Source organism: Diceros bicornis, chromosome 16, assembly GCF_020826845.1.
Source record: "Diceros bicornis minor isolate mBicDic1 chromosome 16, mDicBic1.mat.cur, whole genome shotgun sequence".
NCBI classification, from domain to species: Eukaryota; Metazoa; Chordata; class Mammalia; order Perissodactyla; family Rhinocerotidae; genus Diceros; species Diceros bicornis.
The window spans coordinates 48,316,658-48,336,015 of NC_080755.1; the positions used below are offsets into that span (position 1 = coordinate 48,316,658).

Genomic DNA, 19,358 nt, shown 5'->3' on the forward strand with positions numbered 1-19,358 from the left:
ATTGTAAATAATATAATATTGAATATCTTTGTAAAAAAATTTTTTTCATTTATGATTCTTTCTTAGGAATATTTTTTAGATTAGAACCTCAGGATTTTTGTGTAATACATAATTAAAATTTTTAAGGCTATTGAAGTAGATTACCAAATTATTTTCTACCCTCAGTGCCCATTTCATTGCCCTCACGAGCACAAGATGTTATTTACTTCCATGCCTCAGTTTCCACATCTTTAAAATGCAAATAATAATAGTACGCACCACAAAGGGTTGTTGTGAGACTATGATGAATTACTGCCAAGCATTTAGAACAATACCTAGCACAAAGTAAGAACCCAATAAATGTTGGTTTTTTGCTATTATAATTTCTAGAATCTTTGGCTAAATTAATGGGTGGAAATAGTATCTTATTGTTTGAATTCGCATTTCATTGATTACTAGAGAGACTGAAATTTTTCTATGAGGAGTTTAGTGATTTCTTTTTTCTTTTGAGACATATTTCTTCTTGTCCTTTGCTCATTTGTCTTTCTTGGGGAGAGTAGTGCTTATATGAGCTCTTAGTTTAATTGAAATATAAGCTTATGTGTCTTGTTGTTGAAATTTTCTAGTTTATTGTTTATTTTTAAATTTTTTAACTTAACAGATATTTTTTGTTTTTATGTAATCTCATTTATCTTTTTTCTATGTAGCTTCTTTCATATTTTTGAAGCTTGGAATCTTCCTCCACCCAGAAATTTGATGAAATTTGATTAAAAAACAATGGCTGGATTAAAAACAAACATCAGCTACTTTAATCTATCTGAAATTCATTTGTTTGTGGGATTAGGAAAGAATAAAAATCATTTGTTCTTCCCTAAACTAACAGATTACCTCAATGTCAATTGTTAAATGAATCTTTTTTCTCTCATAGGCAATCGCTTCTTAATCTTACATTAAATTCTTCAGATTTATTTGCTGGTTTACTGGTAAGCGAGCAGTCGGAGAAAGATGGAGTTCTAATTAGCCCACTATTTCTTCATTGCTATTTTTTGTATATAGTGAATGAATGAAGATGTTAAAACTAGATCCAAAAAGTCTTATTTTCATATAGAACATAATCATCCAATTAGATGGGTTAGTCAGTGTTTAGGTTGGACCACATGGTCTTATTTTCTAAAATAGCTATTAAAGAAATAGCTCTCTCTCTCTCTCTTTTTTTTCTTAAAGAAGGATGGCCTATGGATTTCTGAAAAAAATTTTTTTTATCTAGTTTAGTGTAAGTGTGGAAATGAACGTTTGTTGGCTCTTTTTTTCCCTTCAGGCAGAATATTTAAAAGTGATAAATGATGCATCTTAACTGCACATTTATGTTCCATAGAAGGAGTTCTGGGAAGTACAAGAAATAATGATTAAGAGAATAGTAGGATTGATTTATGAGTGAAAGAAGCTGGTCACTTACAGCTTGTCTAATGATGGACGTATTTAAAAGGAGAGACAATAGTTAGTGTTCATATATTTAAAGAATATTCAGACAAAGAGAAAAATTGTTTTGGGCAGCTAAGAGATTGCTCCTGAAATGATATGAAGAATAATTTAGTTTAGAAAACAAATTAGCAAAAGTAGAAAAAAAAATATATATAGTTTACATTGGGAACTGTTGAAAAGCAAAATCATCTCCCCAGAGAGCTAGTGGATGGGATAAACTGGCTATCTCTAATTTCTGTAATTCATGGCAGATGCTTAGGAACAGGTTACATAAGAAAGAGGTTTCTGGAAATGGTTTAAAATGAAGTCTTGTAAAATGCTTAAGGTCAGGCTGGATGACCTAGCTGGTATATTCTGACTCTGTCAGATTCTATGATAGCTTGTGGCATTTTGCTGCTCAGCACTAATGTACTGTGAGGATTATTTACTGGCAAATTCAATGAAACTTTATTTGGTTTAGGATCAGAATTCTTTGAAAAATAATAATTGGCCTTGGAATAACTTGTTTTGGTCCAGTATTTTCCTCCCTCTCCTTCACCAGATATCTTAATTTTTTCATCAAATAAAACTAGAGTTTTTACTTGGTTAAATATTCTGTGGCTTATTGTTAGCCTTTGCTTTTAATTAGCTTTTGGTGTCATTGGTACATATTGCTTTAAGGGCAGAATTAATACAGTGTTTAGAACATGAGTTTGAATAATTTTCACCTGTAAAGTACTAGCCAAGTTGATGGATATTTAATCTATGCTGTGCAAGTTCTGTTCCTTAACAATACAAGTATTTCAAATGGTATTTATGCATTATACTCTTTAAGTCAGTTGATATCAGTGGTTGCTAAGGTGGACTATATGAGATAGTTAACTGGTGTATGGGAATAAAATATTAAGGCTTTTATTTATGTCTTTTTTTTTAACCTTAAGAAATTGAGCTGCTGAACATGTACTAGAGGGAAGGATGCTTGTTTCGTACATCAGATGGGCACATATCACCTGGGGGAAGAGTGGGCCTGCCACCACAAGGAGGGCGGCAGCATTGCTCTCACCAGGTCTGCTTCCGGTTAAAATATGCCTGCTTAAGGGATTTACAGATTATATTGTATAGTTCTTAACCTAGCCATCACAAAATGGGCAGAGGAAATAATGATGGAAGATATTTCTAATGAAAATTAAATATCTTTTCATCTGCCGCATTAGGAAGTTCAAACGTTGATCATTTGATCTGTCTGTGGCAGGAAGGCAGCCCCAAAACCATGATTATATAAAATATGTATTTACATCTACTATCGCTAACAATGAAACCTTCCTAGGGATATATATTGTGCTTTGAGGTACTGACTAATGATAACGTAAAGTTAATAACATTAGCAAGACATATAAGAAAATTTTTAATTTCATCTTGTTTGTTTATGTAGACTTTGAGTAATCCTTTTAAAATATATATTTTGTGCATGTTTTACACTGTACATGATGTATTGGCACAGAAGTACATATATAATTTATGGATATACATATAGTGGGGATACATTTCAAAGATTTTTTAATAAATGGGTGTGTGACCAAAAAAGTTTGGAGCATAAATGCTTTTCAAATAATTTAAAGATATGAGGTTCACATATTTTAGTTATATTATTATATTAATTACACAATTTAAATGTCTTATACATTATCTTGTTATAATGCCCTTGCTGTTAACTCATGTTTAGGTGACTTTTCCAGGTTGAAATGGAAGAAAGGGAAGTAGAATGGAATTAATCAAATTATAGAATCAGTCATTATAGGTAAAGTAAATGTTCAATAATCAAGATCTCTGGAATGTAATAATTTAATAATAGAGGAGTTGTGCTAATTCAACTCATTTGTGGGGAAGCTGGGTCTACATCAGAGAGAGATATGAGTTATAAAATAGTCTTTAAGAAGTGGTTCTTTAATAATTTTGCGGACGGATAAGAAGAAACCAAGTTAATTGTGCTTTAGCAAATCTTTTAAGTGCTTTCATTTAACAGATAACTGAGAATTATTTATCACTACTCTGTTCATTGTTTGAATTAAAATTAATACCAAAGTGGTGCTTGAGAATGATCTTTTTTCCTTTTATATTTAAATAGGCTAGACATTTGCTTTGTTTATAACCATTAATTTGTTTTCACACAGGCTGCAAAGGTAACCATCAACTCAGAATTAATTAGTGGAATCAAAATTAATGAGGTTTTACTGTATTGGGCCATTTCTACTCTAGGCCAATTTTCTTCACATGTTGCACTAGCATTTTCTTGAAAGAAGAAAAATTAGATTTATTTTAATCCATATTTAAAAAGCGGAGAACTGTCTTTTCTTGTGAGTTAAGTACCTCTAATAACTTTGCTTTCTTGGGCTTAGTAATATTGATTTTTTTTTTGTTTTCAGTCTTGATATTTTGGCTATTTCCAGACTGTTGCTTATTACAGTGAAGCTAGAGTTAACTCTTCAGGTGCTTATTTTCATTTACAGACGTGGTATATCCTTTTTATTTATTTTGGACCTAATATTTTTTTGTGAGTGGAGCATGTCATTTGCCACTTTTCATCATATTGCCCCATATGAAAGAGCAACAGAACTATTCTTTAAAACATATTTATGTAAATATATGTGTTAGAAGAGAATGCATCATGTGGACATGAAAAGCTAGACTTTTTGGAATTATAGTTCTTTTTTTCAAAATTACATCCCATAATCTACTTTTTGAAACAGATCTTATGGTATTATTTAATATTTGCTTTGTATGTCCTTTATTTTTACTAATAAGAAGGATAGCATGATATAGAGCTTTTAAATCCTTTTATGGGGATGAATTGCATTTTCTTGAATTTTTGAAATTATCTGCCTGCATAGAAATGAGGAGGGTGAAAGTTCTGACAGCGAAGCTTCTCCTGAGGAATTGATGTCCCAGGTCAGGTTCCTCATAGGAATGTGGAAGCCTTTTTTGTTTGCATAATGTCTGCAGTTCTCTCTGCTAGGTTATAAACTGCAGTAGGAGATATATGGCAGAGAGAGAATGCGTTAGCTCAGTGGTTGCCAGTAGTTTTGTATCACCTCAGATATTGAGATCTAAATAGATAATTTGAGGAACACCGAACATAATAAGGAATATTGGTAAAAATTCACCTTTGTTTTTTTGAGAAAAAACAAACTTGACCTCAACTCATGCCTCATTTCTCTGCTCTTTGAAAAGGAATGACACGAGTGTATGTGAACATTAATGAAATGACCATGGACTTGGGGACTAGCAAGTAGGCTAGTTAGGTGGATGGCATTAATTAAGGATTAGCTCATTTTAAAGAAGGTTTTGGAGAGCTTGTGAGTTGAAGGAGCACAATCAAAAGTAGTGACAGGTGTGGTGAGTGCTGTGGTAGATCAGTGCCTCATTAAAGGATGTGAATAGATTGAAAGGAATGCTGTTTAGGAGTCATTCTTTTTAGTTAATCATATACAGAGAAAACGATTACTGTTAGATTTATTTTCTCTGATTAGAGAAATAAATAAAATGACCACTTTTTGGCAGCTTGATGTTACAAAATAGAAAATAGTAGTTAACAATATAGCAACTATCCCTTTTTGTAAATTGAATGATGATATATTTAATAAATACAAATAGTCAGTACTAATGATAATCTGTAGAAATTCAAAGAATCCACTGTATTAAACTATTATCTTCAGTTAGCAATGTATGTCTGGTGAAACTCATAGATATTTTATGTAGTGTGAAATAACTTAAAGGTATAATGGTGTATATTTTTACCCTGTTTTATTCTAACATTGCCTATATTTAAATGTTTTTGTGTAGTTTGCCACTTTATTTTGGTTTATTGCTTAGTTATAAAGCTAATTTTTGTGTGCCATAAGTCAACTATCATTCAGTCCTTAGTATGTCTTTTAAAAGAAAGAAATCATGTTTCAAGTGAATGCTTATCAGGGAACATGAAATAAGTAAGCTTAACAAATGCTTATTTAAGAAAATTCTATATGATGTTTTAATAAAAGTTTATAATACGATCTTTGTGAACTTAGTTTTCTTAACTTTTAAAATTAGTAAACACCTGCTATGTTGATTATAGTGTTTAAATTGTTATAAAACAAAAAATACAAATAAAATGAACACAGAATAAAAGATTAAAACACCTGAATTCAAGAAAAAAGTAAGTAGTTAAATCTTACTTTGTTTTATTAATGTTCTGCTTCATTCAAAAATTGATTTTAGGTTGTTTACAAAAATAAACATTATTCGGTAAGATAAAAATAAAGCTCAGTCATGGTGAAAAAAAATGAGAAGAAAGTAGATGAGGTCATGCAGAGTCAGCATTCAGAAATGTATGCCCAAGATATTGCACTGTTGTGGGTAGAGAATTCAGTCCTGAATTTCTTAGTAGCCAAAACATAAAAGGAACAGTTATGGCACCTTTCACCAAAATGTGTTCCTCAAAAACTAGGTCTTATAAGATTACCGTGGTCAAGTAAACTTAGAGATGCGTGATATTGTATCACCCTCGTGGATATAATTTTATTCACATCAGCGTGTTAAAGGTTCTGGGAAGTTTGTGGATAAAAACAAGTGTAACTTGTGTTTCCCATGCACATTTGGCCACCATTCAGTGAAATATACCAATCAGTGAGATATTGTTCTTTTGCTAAAAACAGTCTATTTGCTTAGGAGAAGCCCATTAGGGTGAGGTTTGAGAAGTTTCCCCTTTGGATCCTACAGAAGAGGTAGTATATATTGTAGTGCAGTGGGCTTCATCCTCAATAAATAGGCACAGTATGTACAATAATGAATTTCAGATGGCTGTTTTCATATGATTTCACCTTAGTATGAACTGAAAGTATAATAATTCACTAAAAAGTTTTAAAATGCTTATAAAGTATCTTTAAAAATTTGAAGACTTTAATTTTTAATTTTCTAGGTTGTTGTGGATTCAGTTCTCTGTTGCTAGTGAAAATCTTTACCGTCTTTGTTTGATTGTTTATATTCTATCTTGTTTAAAAAAGGAATTGAAGGGCAAAAACGAGAGATGAGCAGAAAATACATAGCAGAATGTTTAACTGGCTGTTGTGTGTGTGTTGAGGTGGTGCACCTGCTGACAATACAGACAGAAACTGCGAAGCACATCTACAGATAGTACGAAATATTGGTGGCTCTTAAGAAATGATTGTGGCAGAGGGACCAGGAGGGTATTGTTTTTGAGCAAAGGGGCAAGGAAGAGCATGGGTCTAAATGACGGAGTCACAAACAGAAAGAAGCACTGCAGAAACCAGCTCTGGCAGCTGACAAAGGAAAGTTCGTACTGTGGAAAGAACACATAATAACAGATAATTTTTTTCCAGCTTTGCTTGCTCATATATAGCAATCATTTTAGTAACGTCATCTTCAAATTTGAACAGCAGATTTTTCAAAGCGTCTTTTCCATCTTTAATCTAGGATTAATTTAATATTTTTTTGACTTATGATAATTGAACTGGGTGTTTTATGTGTAATATAAAGGGACAGATTTTTCAACACAAACTAATTGTGGTTGGTTTTCAGCAGTAGCAAATGTATAATTAATTTTGGTTTAAGTTATTGAGGACAAGGTCCATTTTATTCTGAGTTTAATCTAAATATAATTAAGGTTTATTCTTCTTTTCAGGCAAGAGTGCAGCACTGCATCTGCTCTGTAGCCAGTGACCACTCAGTAGGACTCCTAAGTTTGCGAGAGAAAAAATGCATTATGCTAGCATCTCGTCATCTTTTCCCTATTCAAGTAATCAAGTGGAGGCCTTCTGATGATTACCTAGTGGTGGGATGTTCAGATGGCTCTGTGTACGTCTGGCAAATGGATACTGGTAAGAACAAATGTTAAGAGATAGACTGGAAAATTAATTGGTGTATTTGATTCCTAGAAATTAAAAATCTTTTATATGGGGGAAGAGGCCTTGAAATGTAAAAAGGTTGCTACTTTTATTTCTGATCACTGATTTTTCTAAGTGTTCTTATCATATCAACAAAGAAATATTTAAATATCCTCTTATTTGCTGTACTATGCCAAATGCTTGTAGAGTAGTTCACTGATCTTTAAAGGAATGTAACTGAAGATAAGATACAGATTAGGACAGACATACAGACAGCAGACAAAAAAATAAGTGCTTTCTTTATAACTCATGTAGTACAGTGTGAGCAAGATTAAGGGCACCATTTTTGTCTCAAGTTCAGAAACAGTGGAAGAACATAAGATTCTGTTTTATTTGAATAGCAGAAAAGCCATATGAGGCAGTTAATTGTAGGAGGTAATTGAAGTGCAAGTTTTAAGTTCTAGACAGAACATTTAAAATTTAAAGTTTCAGAAATTTTATATATAGGGCATGGTATAGAACAAGCAGTGCTTAGCTTAAATGTACAGGTGATGATATTTAATGTTTATACACAGAGTCTTATGGTTTTCCCTGAGAAATCTTTAAGATTAAGTAACTAAAGGTTTATTAGTTTAAGCTTTTTAAAATACATTTTATTCTATTTTAACTATCTTAAGTCATCATTTATCAGTGATTAAAACTTTTTTTTACATTCTTAGTTGTACTATGTAATGTTTCTACTATTTTTTTTCCTCTTCTTCATCTGTTTTGGTTTGTTTTAAATAGTCCTTTTTGAAATCAGACTATGTATGTATTTCTGCTTGCACTGAGGGACAAGTTCTTCTAAGTCTTTTTGGAACAAGTAGTCATAATCTTCAGCGAACTTTTATTGATAATCCTTGTTTTAACTGGTAGTATGCAGGCGGTCTTGACAAGAGGAAGCATTCTTGAAGATTGAGAGACCTCTTTGCTTTTGCATGTAACTTATCTTTTTCTTGTTTGATTGTAAAAGAGCTTTATATACTTTTTGTAAAATTTTAAAAGCACAAAAGTATTAGAAGGGAAAAAAGATAAACTCAAATTCCATTGCTCAGTTTTAAATATTAACATTTGGCATATTTCTTTCTAATCTTGTTTCTGTGCATTTTTTAAACCAGAACTACTGTCATCCTACATATGTAATTTTGTATCTTACTGTTGTGTTACTTTTTGTTATATCCTGTCTGATGAGCAGCACTGTTTCACGTTTGCTGGTTTGGTCCACCCCGCAAGCTAAATATCTAGAGTTAGTCTTGGACTCTGGAGTCAGACTGCTTACTTTGAGTTTAGGATCGACCATTTACTGGTGCTGTGATCTACAGCAAGTCACTGGACTTTCATCTGTCAACTTACTCATCTGTAAAATGAAGATAATAATATTTCTTATTTTATAATGTTTCTGGGAGAATAAAGTGAGATAATATTTACCTGGTGTGTAGTAGACATAATGTAAGTGTGTGTGTGTATGTTTGTATACTTGAAGTTTGTAGGTGTTTACATGCCTGTGTGTATATTTCCTATTATTATTATTTAACAAATATGCTACTTGACTTGTACTTTGTTGAACTTGGGACTATGACCTTACTTACATTTAGAAATATTTTCTTTGAGAATTAGTATTAAAGAAAGTAAGTTCTAGGGCTGGCCCCATGGCTGAGTGGTTCAAGTTCCACGCGCTCCGCTTCAGCGGCCTGGGTTTGCAGGTTTGAATTCCAGGTGCAGACCTACTCCACTCATCAGCCACGCTGTGGAGGCATCCCATATACAAAAAATAGACGAAGGCTGGCACAGATGTTAGCTCAGGGCTAATCTTCCTGAAGTAAAAAAAAAAAAAAAAAAAGAGGAAGATTGCCAACAGATGTTAGCTCAGGGAAGATCTTCCTCACCAAAAAAAAAGAAAGTTCTTATAGCAGTGATAATCATAAAACACTATTTTTAATACTATAAATATTAAATTAACAATTGATATATCATAAATACAAAAGTGTAGTAAACTTTTCTAGGACCTTTAAAAATTAAATTAAAATGATAAAAGAAGAGAGTATCACTTTCCTGAGTTTTTCAGATACTTAAGTATATGGTATTTGAATCCTTCAGGTACTTTGAATACATTTGTAAAGAATGTAAAGAATTTCATATTCTTTACAAATGAGACCTTACTGAAACACAAGTAACTTTTCAAGTAATTTCCCTAGAAGGGAATGACAAATAGCTCCTAACTGTGGTGTATTGGAGGATGTTATTCTTATAACCAGTTTAGTATAATTAAGCCCATTTTAAATTAAACACAATATATGATATTGGAACTTCACAATTATCTTCTGACCTTTACCTTTTGGGTAAACAGGCAATGTGGCATTCTTATATCAAGATAAAGATAGAGAAGCAGAATTTATTTTTGAGCTGTAACAGGAGGTGTATGTTCTTTTTTCCTTCTTGTAGTTCAACCTTTAGCTAATGATGTAAAGGTCCCTGGGGAGTCAGTAAGGCACATCCTGATGGTATTGACATTATTTATTTATTAAATTTATTTAAATAAATAAAAAATGAAGCTAAATAAATCAGATTCAGCCAAGATTTGCTGTATGAAATGTATTTAAACTTTGAGGAGATACTTTATCCCTCTTAGTGTTTTGGGAATGTACATTTACAATGAAGCCATATTACACTAAAACTACTCGTGCATATTGTGCAATTTTTTGGGTTTGCTGTTTTGAATTATACTGATGTTTCTAGCTTAAAAACACTTCTTTCCTTTATACTTTTTTTGTTGTTGTTGAGGAAGATCAGCCCTGAGCTAACAACCAATGCCAATCCTCCTCTTTTTTTTGCTGAGGAAGATTGGCCCTGAGCACACATCCATGCCCATCTTCCTCTACTTTATATGCGACACCGCCACAGCATAGCTTGACAAGTGGTGCGTCAGTGCACGCCCGGGATCCGAACCTGCGAACCCCGGACCGCCGAAGCAGAGCGTGCGCGCTTAACCGCTCGCGCCACTGGGCCAGCCCCCTCCTTTATACTTTCATACAGCATTTTTTATTAGTTGTTTTTCTCTTCAAATGGGTGGTTTTTATTCTCAGTGTTTATTTCCTAATGAAATGAAGTTGAAGCTAGTAATATAAAATTTAATTAGAGAGATACCGGTGCAGAATCTTTTGTTCTTTTATTGTGTCTTCTTTATTATACACAATAGCAATTAATAGTGATGTAGAGGCCTTGGAAATTATTATTCTTTCACATCTCTGGATAGTTAGAAAATTAGTCATACAACTAGTAACAGGATTTGGCCACGTGAACCTCTTGACTCCTACTTAGGAACTTATTAAAGGTGGGCCACTGACCTAGATGGTGGCTGCGTCTGTGTGGAGCTATTTATGTGCTTCAGGGGTCAACTTTCTTGTTCTTCACATCTGATGTTCCCAGTAAACATGCAGTGTGGTTCCCACAGGCCTTTGACAAGGTCAAAATCCTGTCTATTTGGGAAATAGTGGCGTGCTTTAAGTAATGACTGATATTACAAGATGTTCTTATCTAACGCATTACCAAGGCTAAACAACATTTTCATATGCCCATTTTTATTGTCTTTGCTATGAAACAAAAGTGATTTTCACATCATATACCTATTCCTATAGGGACAGTGAGTAGATGTTCTTATACAAATGCAAACACTAATAGTGCTTACCAGATATTATTAGAAATTAGTGTATGAAGTTGTGTCAGTTTACTTTGTTCTATCTTTTTTTGTTTTATTTATTTTCTGTCCCTCCAAGTTTTCTGAAATATTCCTGTTTTTGCACTTACTTCGTGAAATATGTGAGTCTTTTTAAAAAAAACTTAATTATCTAATAAAATATATCAGAGAATTATGACTATTGTATATTTATGTCTATTGAAAAGTGTATAGAAAGCATGGATAACCAGAAACATAAGTGTATCAGAGAATCAGGTTTTTCACACAAGTAAAGCCTTAGAGTGTACGTTATTCTTTAGACTAATTTTTAAAAATATTTTCATGCTTTTATTTTGATTTATTTAAATTGATGGTTTTCTCTTGTTACTGAAATTACCAAAGAGGATCAGAAGGTGGTACTTCAGTCCAGTATTTTGTTACTAGTAGAAGGGTTTAGTAGCAAGTATTTTCTTCACATATTTGACCTTGCCTGCAGTATTTAATATAGTAGAGATTTGATTTTATATTTCTGTTTCACAGTGTATGGCATTACATCATCAACTCTTCTATATCTTTTACATTTGTGTTTTTCATTCTATTAACAAAAAAATACTATGGGACAGGCAAAGACACAAAGGATGAAATGGTTAAGAAAAATGGTGCTTTTCTAAAATCTTGGTAAAACCAAGTAGAATCAGTTTCTTTTTTTCCCTTTGGATGATTCACTCTGGAATTTTGAAGGAAGAGGTTGTTAGAGTGGAAATATGGCTGTCTTTACTACTTTTCTTCCCATGATCCCTCTGTGCAATTAATTACTAAATCCTTCCCACTGGATACCCTTCTCCTTCCTTTTTTCTGTCCAATGTACTCTTCTAACTTGGGCTATGTTTTTCCATACCCAGGCTATCTTTATTGGTTTCCTTGTCTTCTATTTCTACCATCTAATCCATCCTATACTCTGCTGGCAAATTAATCTTAGGAAATAAAACAACACTTTGTTTATGCCGCTGTCTTAATGAAAAAAACCAAATAATTTTAGCTCATATAGCCTTTAAGACAAGGTCCTCCACAGTGTGGTACCCTCTTACCTTTGTCTGTATCTCCTACTGTTCTTTTACACAGACCAGTTGCTTAGTGTAAAGAATGATTCCAGTCAAAAATAATTGGGTCACCCTCTGCCACTTTTTGTCTTTTGTATCATCCATATTGTTGCTCATGGTTTTCACGCATTTAGAACATGTTTTATTTCTATTTGCTTATGTAAACAGTCTATTGTCTTTTAAGGAAATTTGAATAATAAAATCAAGATCTTACATATTCACCCATTTAGTTACCATTTCTGTTGCTCTTCATTGCTTTGTGTGGATCCGGATTTCTATCTGGAATGATTTTCCTTTTGCCTAATATTTACTGTTTCTTGTAGTGCAGGTCTATGGGTGGTGAATTCTTTCAGATTCTGTATGTCTGAAAAACGCTTTATTTCACTTTCATTTTTAAGATTTTTTTTCTGGGTATAGAATTCTAGATTGACAGGTTTGTTATTGTTTTTTTCATTCAGTACTCCACTGTCTTCTTACTTGCATTATTTCCAGTGAGAAATCTGCCGTCACTCTTATCTTTGCTCCTCTATATATTGTGTCTGTTTTTTTCTTACTACTTTAAAATTTTTCTCTTTAATATTAGTTTTGAGCAATTTGATTATAGTTTTATTCATATTTCTTGTGCTCAAGGTTTGTTGTACTTCTTGGATCTGTGGATGTATAGTTTTCAACAAATTTGGAAACTTTTGCCCATTATTTATTCAAATATATTTTTGATCCTCCTTTTTCTTTACTCTCGTTGGAGACTCCAGTTATATGTCTGTTAGGCTGCTTGAAATTGCCCACAGCTCATGGATTATCTTTTCACCTTTAAAATTATTTTTTTTCTGCATTTCATTTTAAATAGTTTCTATTCTGTGTCTTCAAGTTTTCTAATCTTTTCTTCTACAGTGTCTAATCTGCCATTATTCCCATCTAGTGTATTTTTCATCTCAGACATTGTAGTTTTCATATCCAAAAGTTTGATTTTGGTCTTTTGATATCTTCCATGTGTCTCTATTCAAACTTTTTTAATATCTGGAATATAATTATAATAACTTTTTTTTTTTTTTTTTTTTTTTTTTTTTTTTTTTTTTTGTGAGGAGATCAGCCCTGAGCTAACATCCGCCAATCCTCCTCTTTTTTTGCTGAGGAAGACGGCCCTGGGCTAACATCTGTGCCTATCTTCCTCCACTTTATATGGGACACCGCCACAGCATGGCTTACCAAGCAGTGCGTCGGTGCGCGCCCGGGATCCGAACCAGCGAACCCCGGGCCGCCGCAGCGGAGCGCGCGCACTTAACCGCTTGCGCCACCGGGCCGGCCCCAATTATAATAACTTTTAATGCCCTTGTCTGCTAATCTTAACAAGTCTGTGTCAGTTCTGGGATGGTTTTTATTGATTTTAATTTTTTACTCATTATAGATCATATTTTCCTGCTTTTTTTGCAGAATAGCCTGAAGGTGGTTCAAGGGTGGAAACAGGGAGATTAGCTTGTACGCTATTGCCTTTGGCAGTAAAAGATGGTGGATTATTAGACCGTGGTGGTAGTAGTGGAGCGGGTGAGAAATTGGTTGAATTCTAGGTGTATTTTGAAGATAGAGCCAAGAGGATTTGCTGATAGTTGGGTGAGGGGCATAAAAGAATGAGATGGATCAAAGATGGCTCCAGGGTTTTGATCATCAGCAACTGGAAGGATGCAATTCATTTTGAGATGTGGAGAAGACAGTGGAAAGAGTAAATTTTGAGAAGATCAAGAATTCAATTTTTGATGTACTAAGTTGAATTGAATATTAGACATTCAAGTAGAGATGTTGTTTAGTAAATTGTTTATATGAGCCTGGAGTTCAAGGTGGGGGAAGTCAGAGTGGGTGATGTAAATTTGGGAATTCTTAACAAATAGAAGATATTTAAAGTTAAGGCATTGAATGTGTCACCAGTCCAGGGAATGCAGATAGATAATGATTGGGGCACTCCAGGGTTTGGATGTGGAGAAACCAGCAAAGTAAACTAAAATGGACCTGCCAAGCAGAAGAAGAAAATGAAGAATGTGATTGCCTGGAAGCCAAGTGAAAAAATGTGTTTCAAGGAGTAGAGAGGAAGGAGAGTCAAGTACTGCTGATAGTAAATGATAGCAAAATGAGGACTAAGAACTGACTGTTGGATTTAGCAACATGGAGAATACTGTGCATGTTTAGGGGTGAACTCTGGTTTGAGTAAGTTGAAAGGAAAATGGCAGGAGAAAAATTTGGAGGTAGCAAATATAGACAGCTCTTTAGAGGATGATTATGAAAAATGGGATACCAGCTAGGGAGAGATATTGGGTCAACTGTGTTTTTTTTTAGCAGGTGAAACAGTGGCATGTTTATATGCTGATGGGAGTGATCATATACTGCTGGGAATGATCTAGTAGATAGGGAAAATTTTTGAAGAGAAAGGAGAGAATTGCTGAAATGATGTCCTTGGGAAGACAAGAGAGGGATGGGGTTTAAGCTACAAGTGTGTTAGGTAGGAGCCTGGATAGTTCATTCATAATTAAAGGGTAAAGTGAATGGAGATGTGGTGGTGGGAGCTTGTGGAACTTCTTTTCTAATCACTTCTTTCTAAATGAAATCGGAAACAAAACTTTTCACCCAGATGGGGCCAGGAAATGAAATGTTGGAGATTGGTTGGAGAGAGAAAGTATGGAAAATTAACTCAGAGAATAGGAAAATGAAGTGTCTGTGGAAATGTGGTCACTACTAAGGGCCCACTTGAGAGCAATGGTCGTGAATTTTAAGTGGATCTGTCAACATATTTGTCGTTCATGTCCATCCTCATTGTACAAGTGCAGAGTGGGTGGAGAGTTGGATTCAACCAGGGTTAGAGTTTGCTTGGCTAGTACGAAGAAGTGAGATGAGGACAAAGCTGTGGTTATGAAGATGGGTGATGGAATTTTAGTTTAACAAGGAGGGTCATGACGACATGGGGAAATGAGAGACAGTGCAAGGGTGATAGGTTAGTGAATTGTTGGAGTCAGTACTGAACAAGGAATTATTGGAGTCAAAACAGTTGAAGTGAAGAATGGAAGCTGCTGTCGGGGTAGAATATTTGAAATTGGGACCATGTTGGAGTTTCATCTATTGGTATTGAGAAGATCATAATATGACCATTGTCTGAGGTCAAGTGTAGGACAAAATTCATTGGAGTAGAGGAGCTCAGAGAACCAAGAGATCAGGATGTGTGGAAGAATCATATGTGCTGGTGATTTTCAAACGTTTTTGAACTTGTAAATCCCATTAGAGTATACACACTCCTCTTGTCATACATGCACAAAAAGTTTCAGGTAACAATTCCTTCTTTTGCTTTGCCTTCCAAAATATATTGGTCAATATTCAGTGAATTGGTTAGTAAAACACTGATTTATGTAAATATTGAAATCACCAAGAATTATTCCAGGAGTACAACTAGAAATAGGACAATGAGTCAGAAGGTAAACTCTTTAAGGAATGAGGGGCAAACTTAAATGGCATGTATATAACCATTCAACACTGGGAAGAAAATAAGTGTTTGGGGGTTTGGGCACTGGCTCAAAAACACAGGAAAAATTTTGTATTTTGTTGATATTTAAGTTTCTGGTGTTCTCTATGGTTATTTTTCAAAATTAACTTGTCCTCCTTTAGAATGACTCTGAAAGAATGCCCAGTGAATCAAAATAGACTTCACCATCATTTCATTGTCATTATTATGATCTTCAAACAATTTTGTACAGATCCTTACAATGAGACCCTTCTCTACTGATGTGATGCTAGGTACTGTGTAAAAAACAAAGTACAGAAAGGCCGTCTGCTTTCCAGGAAGGAGTTGGCACTCTAACTTAGACAAGAAATGCATAGATGGAGGTAAATGAAAAGAATGGTCAAATGAAGAAGCTTTGAAATGGTTACAAGTTGAAGTAGTAGTTATTTTCACAAACACACAGGGAAACATTTGATTGGGTGTTAAGAATAAGAGTCAAGAAATTTGCAGACAGAATGAGAAGTTATTATGTTTTCCCTGTTTTGTGGAGCTTTCTTAGAGGAAGAGAAGCTTCAGGAATTATTCAAGAAGAAAAAATTAGAAAAATAGCAAAACTTAGTTTTTTTGTTTGGGATTGGTATACGACTTAGAGGAAGGTGAAGTCATAGAAATTGATGTTTGTAATAGAGTAATAGTGTGGAGTGATCAAGGAGACTGTCTTGGAAGTAGAAAGAAAGTAGAAAAGCCTGGGGGAAGTTGTTGACATTTTGGCTCTGAACTTGACTTTGTTGAGAAGTTGTGGTAGGGGCTTTATGGGAGAGGAGATGATTAGGGTAATGCTACGTGGAAGATCATTAGAGGGAGGAAGTACAAGAGAATGTTTCTGGGAGGCGCTAATAAAGCATATTCCTACATAAAGAATGTCCATGCATTTTCTTTTCTTAAGAAACTATTTCAAATTGTATAGTGTTGTGTGACAGTTGTGAATCTATATGTCTTCCAGGTGCGTTGGATCGTTGTGTGATGGGGATAACAGCAGTGGAGATACTGAACGCTTGTGATGAAGCCGTTCCTGCTGCAGTTGATTCACTTAGTCATCCAGCAGTCAACCTAAAACAAGCCATGACAAGACGTAGTCTTGCTGCCCTTAAAAATATGGCCCATCATAAGCTACAAACCCTTGCAACTAACCTCTTGGCTTCTGAGGCATCTGACAAAGTAAGTTTTGTATGTGACCTCCTGTGTGTAGTCTCTATTCAACTTCATTTAATAACATAGTTTTTGCTGTGTCTTAGGGAATAATTTTTAGGAGATGACACTGGTAAAAAAAATAAGCTTCTGATTTTTATTTACGTTTATCCAACATAGTTTTAGAGTATTTCAAGTATTTGGCATTTTGAAAACGTAAATTATTCTTACCATTTGAAATATTTAAAAATGATTTTTACTGAATTAAGTGACTTAAATTTCTGAAATTAGAGCAAACATTTTATATATAATCTGTCCTTTTGACTTTCTGACAGTCTTCCTGTTGAAAGATTGGAGCTAATATCTCCAGGAGAAAAAAATAATTTAGGTACAATTAAGATGTTTGTAATTATGGTTTATCATTTGTTTTAAAAATAGGTTCTGATTTTAGTGAGGTTAGGCCATTTTAAGGATGTAAGAAAATGTTTGAGAATAGGTACGGCGAAGTTGCACAAGTGCTGCAGTGTCACTTTCCTTACTGACACTTCAAATTGAGCATCAGTTACTTCTTCAGTTAACAGAAGATTATCCTACTGAAAGAAGAAAAAACAGTCTCAATTCATTAATTGGTTACTTGTCTTTAGTTTTGTAGAGTCTAGCCAGTATTTGGTTTGTGGTATTTGTGTTCTGTGGCACTGTTAGAACTAGTTTGTCTCGGATAAGGGATAAATGAAACCTGGAGACAATCCCAGTATTTCATCTGAGTCGCTACTTAAAATTCCCAGTTCCATCTAAGTATTCATTAGAATTATTAATGGGTAAAACAAATACTTTTATTTTCATTCTCTCTTATTCCTGATTCTTTTTTTTTAAATGGTTAGACATGTGAATAAATAGTGAAGAGGTTGAAAAGCTCATCTATGAACTTGAAAATGTGCCCATGAATTAGTGAGTGCTAATGCCGTATGAAATACTGTAGTCGGTTCCACTGACCCATATCGTCTAGTAATTGGCAGTAATATTTGATCATTCTGTCTTTCCTCAAGATATAAATGTTTTATTGGCTTTGTTATATTGTATATTTCATAGATTAGAATTGTGAAGTCCTTCTGTGCTTTTTTCCATTCTTTCTGTCCCATGCTCTCAAGTTTGAATAGAAGTCAGGTTTAAATGCATTTGCCATGCCTCTAATTTCTTTCAAGAGGTCACGTAGCTGTCCGTAGGAATTCATTGTTCATAGGCCATTGGTGTTCTATATAATTTTGATTGTGAGCAAATTTATTAAAAAATATAGTCAAGGGCAAGCATGCAAGCGTGTTTGGTGTGTAAAATTTCCAAATATATTCTTGTTGGTATCCCCTAGAAGTAAAAATTTGGAAAAATACTTACATAACTAGACAATTAAAGAAAAATAAGTGGTAGAGTAACATTTATGAATGGCTTTTGTAAGTGGTCATGGTCCATTATGTGATTTTTACAATCTTGTTTGTCCCTGTTTTAATAGCGCATTTTATAGTGCAATTAGTGATAAAAGCACCAGATATCAGAGACACCACACTTATGTATTGTAAAATATATTGCTTGTGAACCTCCTCAGTCTTGTAGCAATGGTAATTGTTGCCTGGCCTACAAGGAAAACAATTATAGAAGGGAGGGAAAGGCTTAGGAAGCTGAGGCTGCAGGAGGATAATCACTTTATGAAAAATGTATGTTGGCTGGACCATTAGAGATTTCTCTGACTATTTTCTCAGGTTGAATTTGAGGCTCCTTCGGAGGGGAATATTTAAAGAGCTGTCCTCTGGATGGCTTTCTAACCTCAGAGAAATAAAACCCACCCAAAGTTGAAAAACAAAACAAAACATAACTAAGAGCCTCTCAGTGGTGCAGGATTGACTCTAGGATATTGGATCTAATTTTTTTCATGAGTCTCTCAATGCAAAGTAAAATCTCTGTGGGAATACTCTATAGAAAGTATCCTGCTTTTTCCTTGTTAGAATAGTGTTAGCATTTGGGCTATTTGGAAGTAACAAATATTTTATATTGCTAATTATGTTAATTATACCAGATATATACAGCCTTGCAAACAATGATGGAGAATTGACTATTCTATGATTTCCGCCCCCCCAGAAGATCAAAAGCGTATTAAGTAGGATTATCCTATATTACTGCATTGAATCTTTGCAAGATGTGTGTTTTGAACCCGTTTATTTCTCTTATGACATATATCTTATATTTTCCCTTATATTATAATAATGTATATACTTATCTAATTCTCCCTGCTGAAATCCAGTCTTCTTGCTGTCAGGGATTATGACTTATTTACCTCTGTGTTTTCCCTATGACATCTAGTAGCAGCTGTGCAATAAATATTTGTTGAATTGGAAGATGTGTAACAGAAAATGCTGATAAGCCTCTGTTTCAGCCTCTCTACCTGTGTCTTCTCCATTGCCTCACAGTTGATTGTCTTAGCTTGACAATCAAATCTATCCCTGTTCATGAGCCTTTAGATGTGGAGCATTTATTAATAACTTTTGCCTTCCATTCAGTTTTGCATTCTCCCC

The 19,358-nt window shown here is 34.0% G+C and overlaps 1 protein-coding gene across 4 annotated transcripts in view; it reads left to right on the plus strand.

Moving 5' to 3' along the window:
• Nucleotides 1–19,358, plus strand: part of WDR7 (WD repeat domain 7) — a 359,360-nt gene that overhangs the window by 66,975 nt on the left and 273,027 nt on the right. For all 4 annotated transcript variants that reach the window (XM_058557197.1, XM_058557200.1, XM_058557199.1 and 1 more), the window contains 2 exons: nt 7,118–7,313; nt 16,613–16,827. In XM_058557197.1, coding sequence (XP_058413180.1) covers nt 7,118–7,313; nt 16,613–16,827 — 411 coding nt within the window. The remainder of the gene's footprint in view (nt 1–7,117; nt 7,314–16,612; nt 16,828–19,358) is intronic.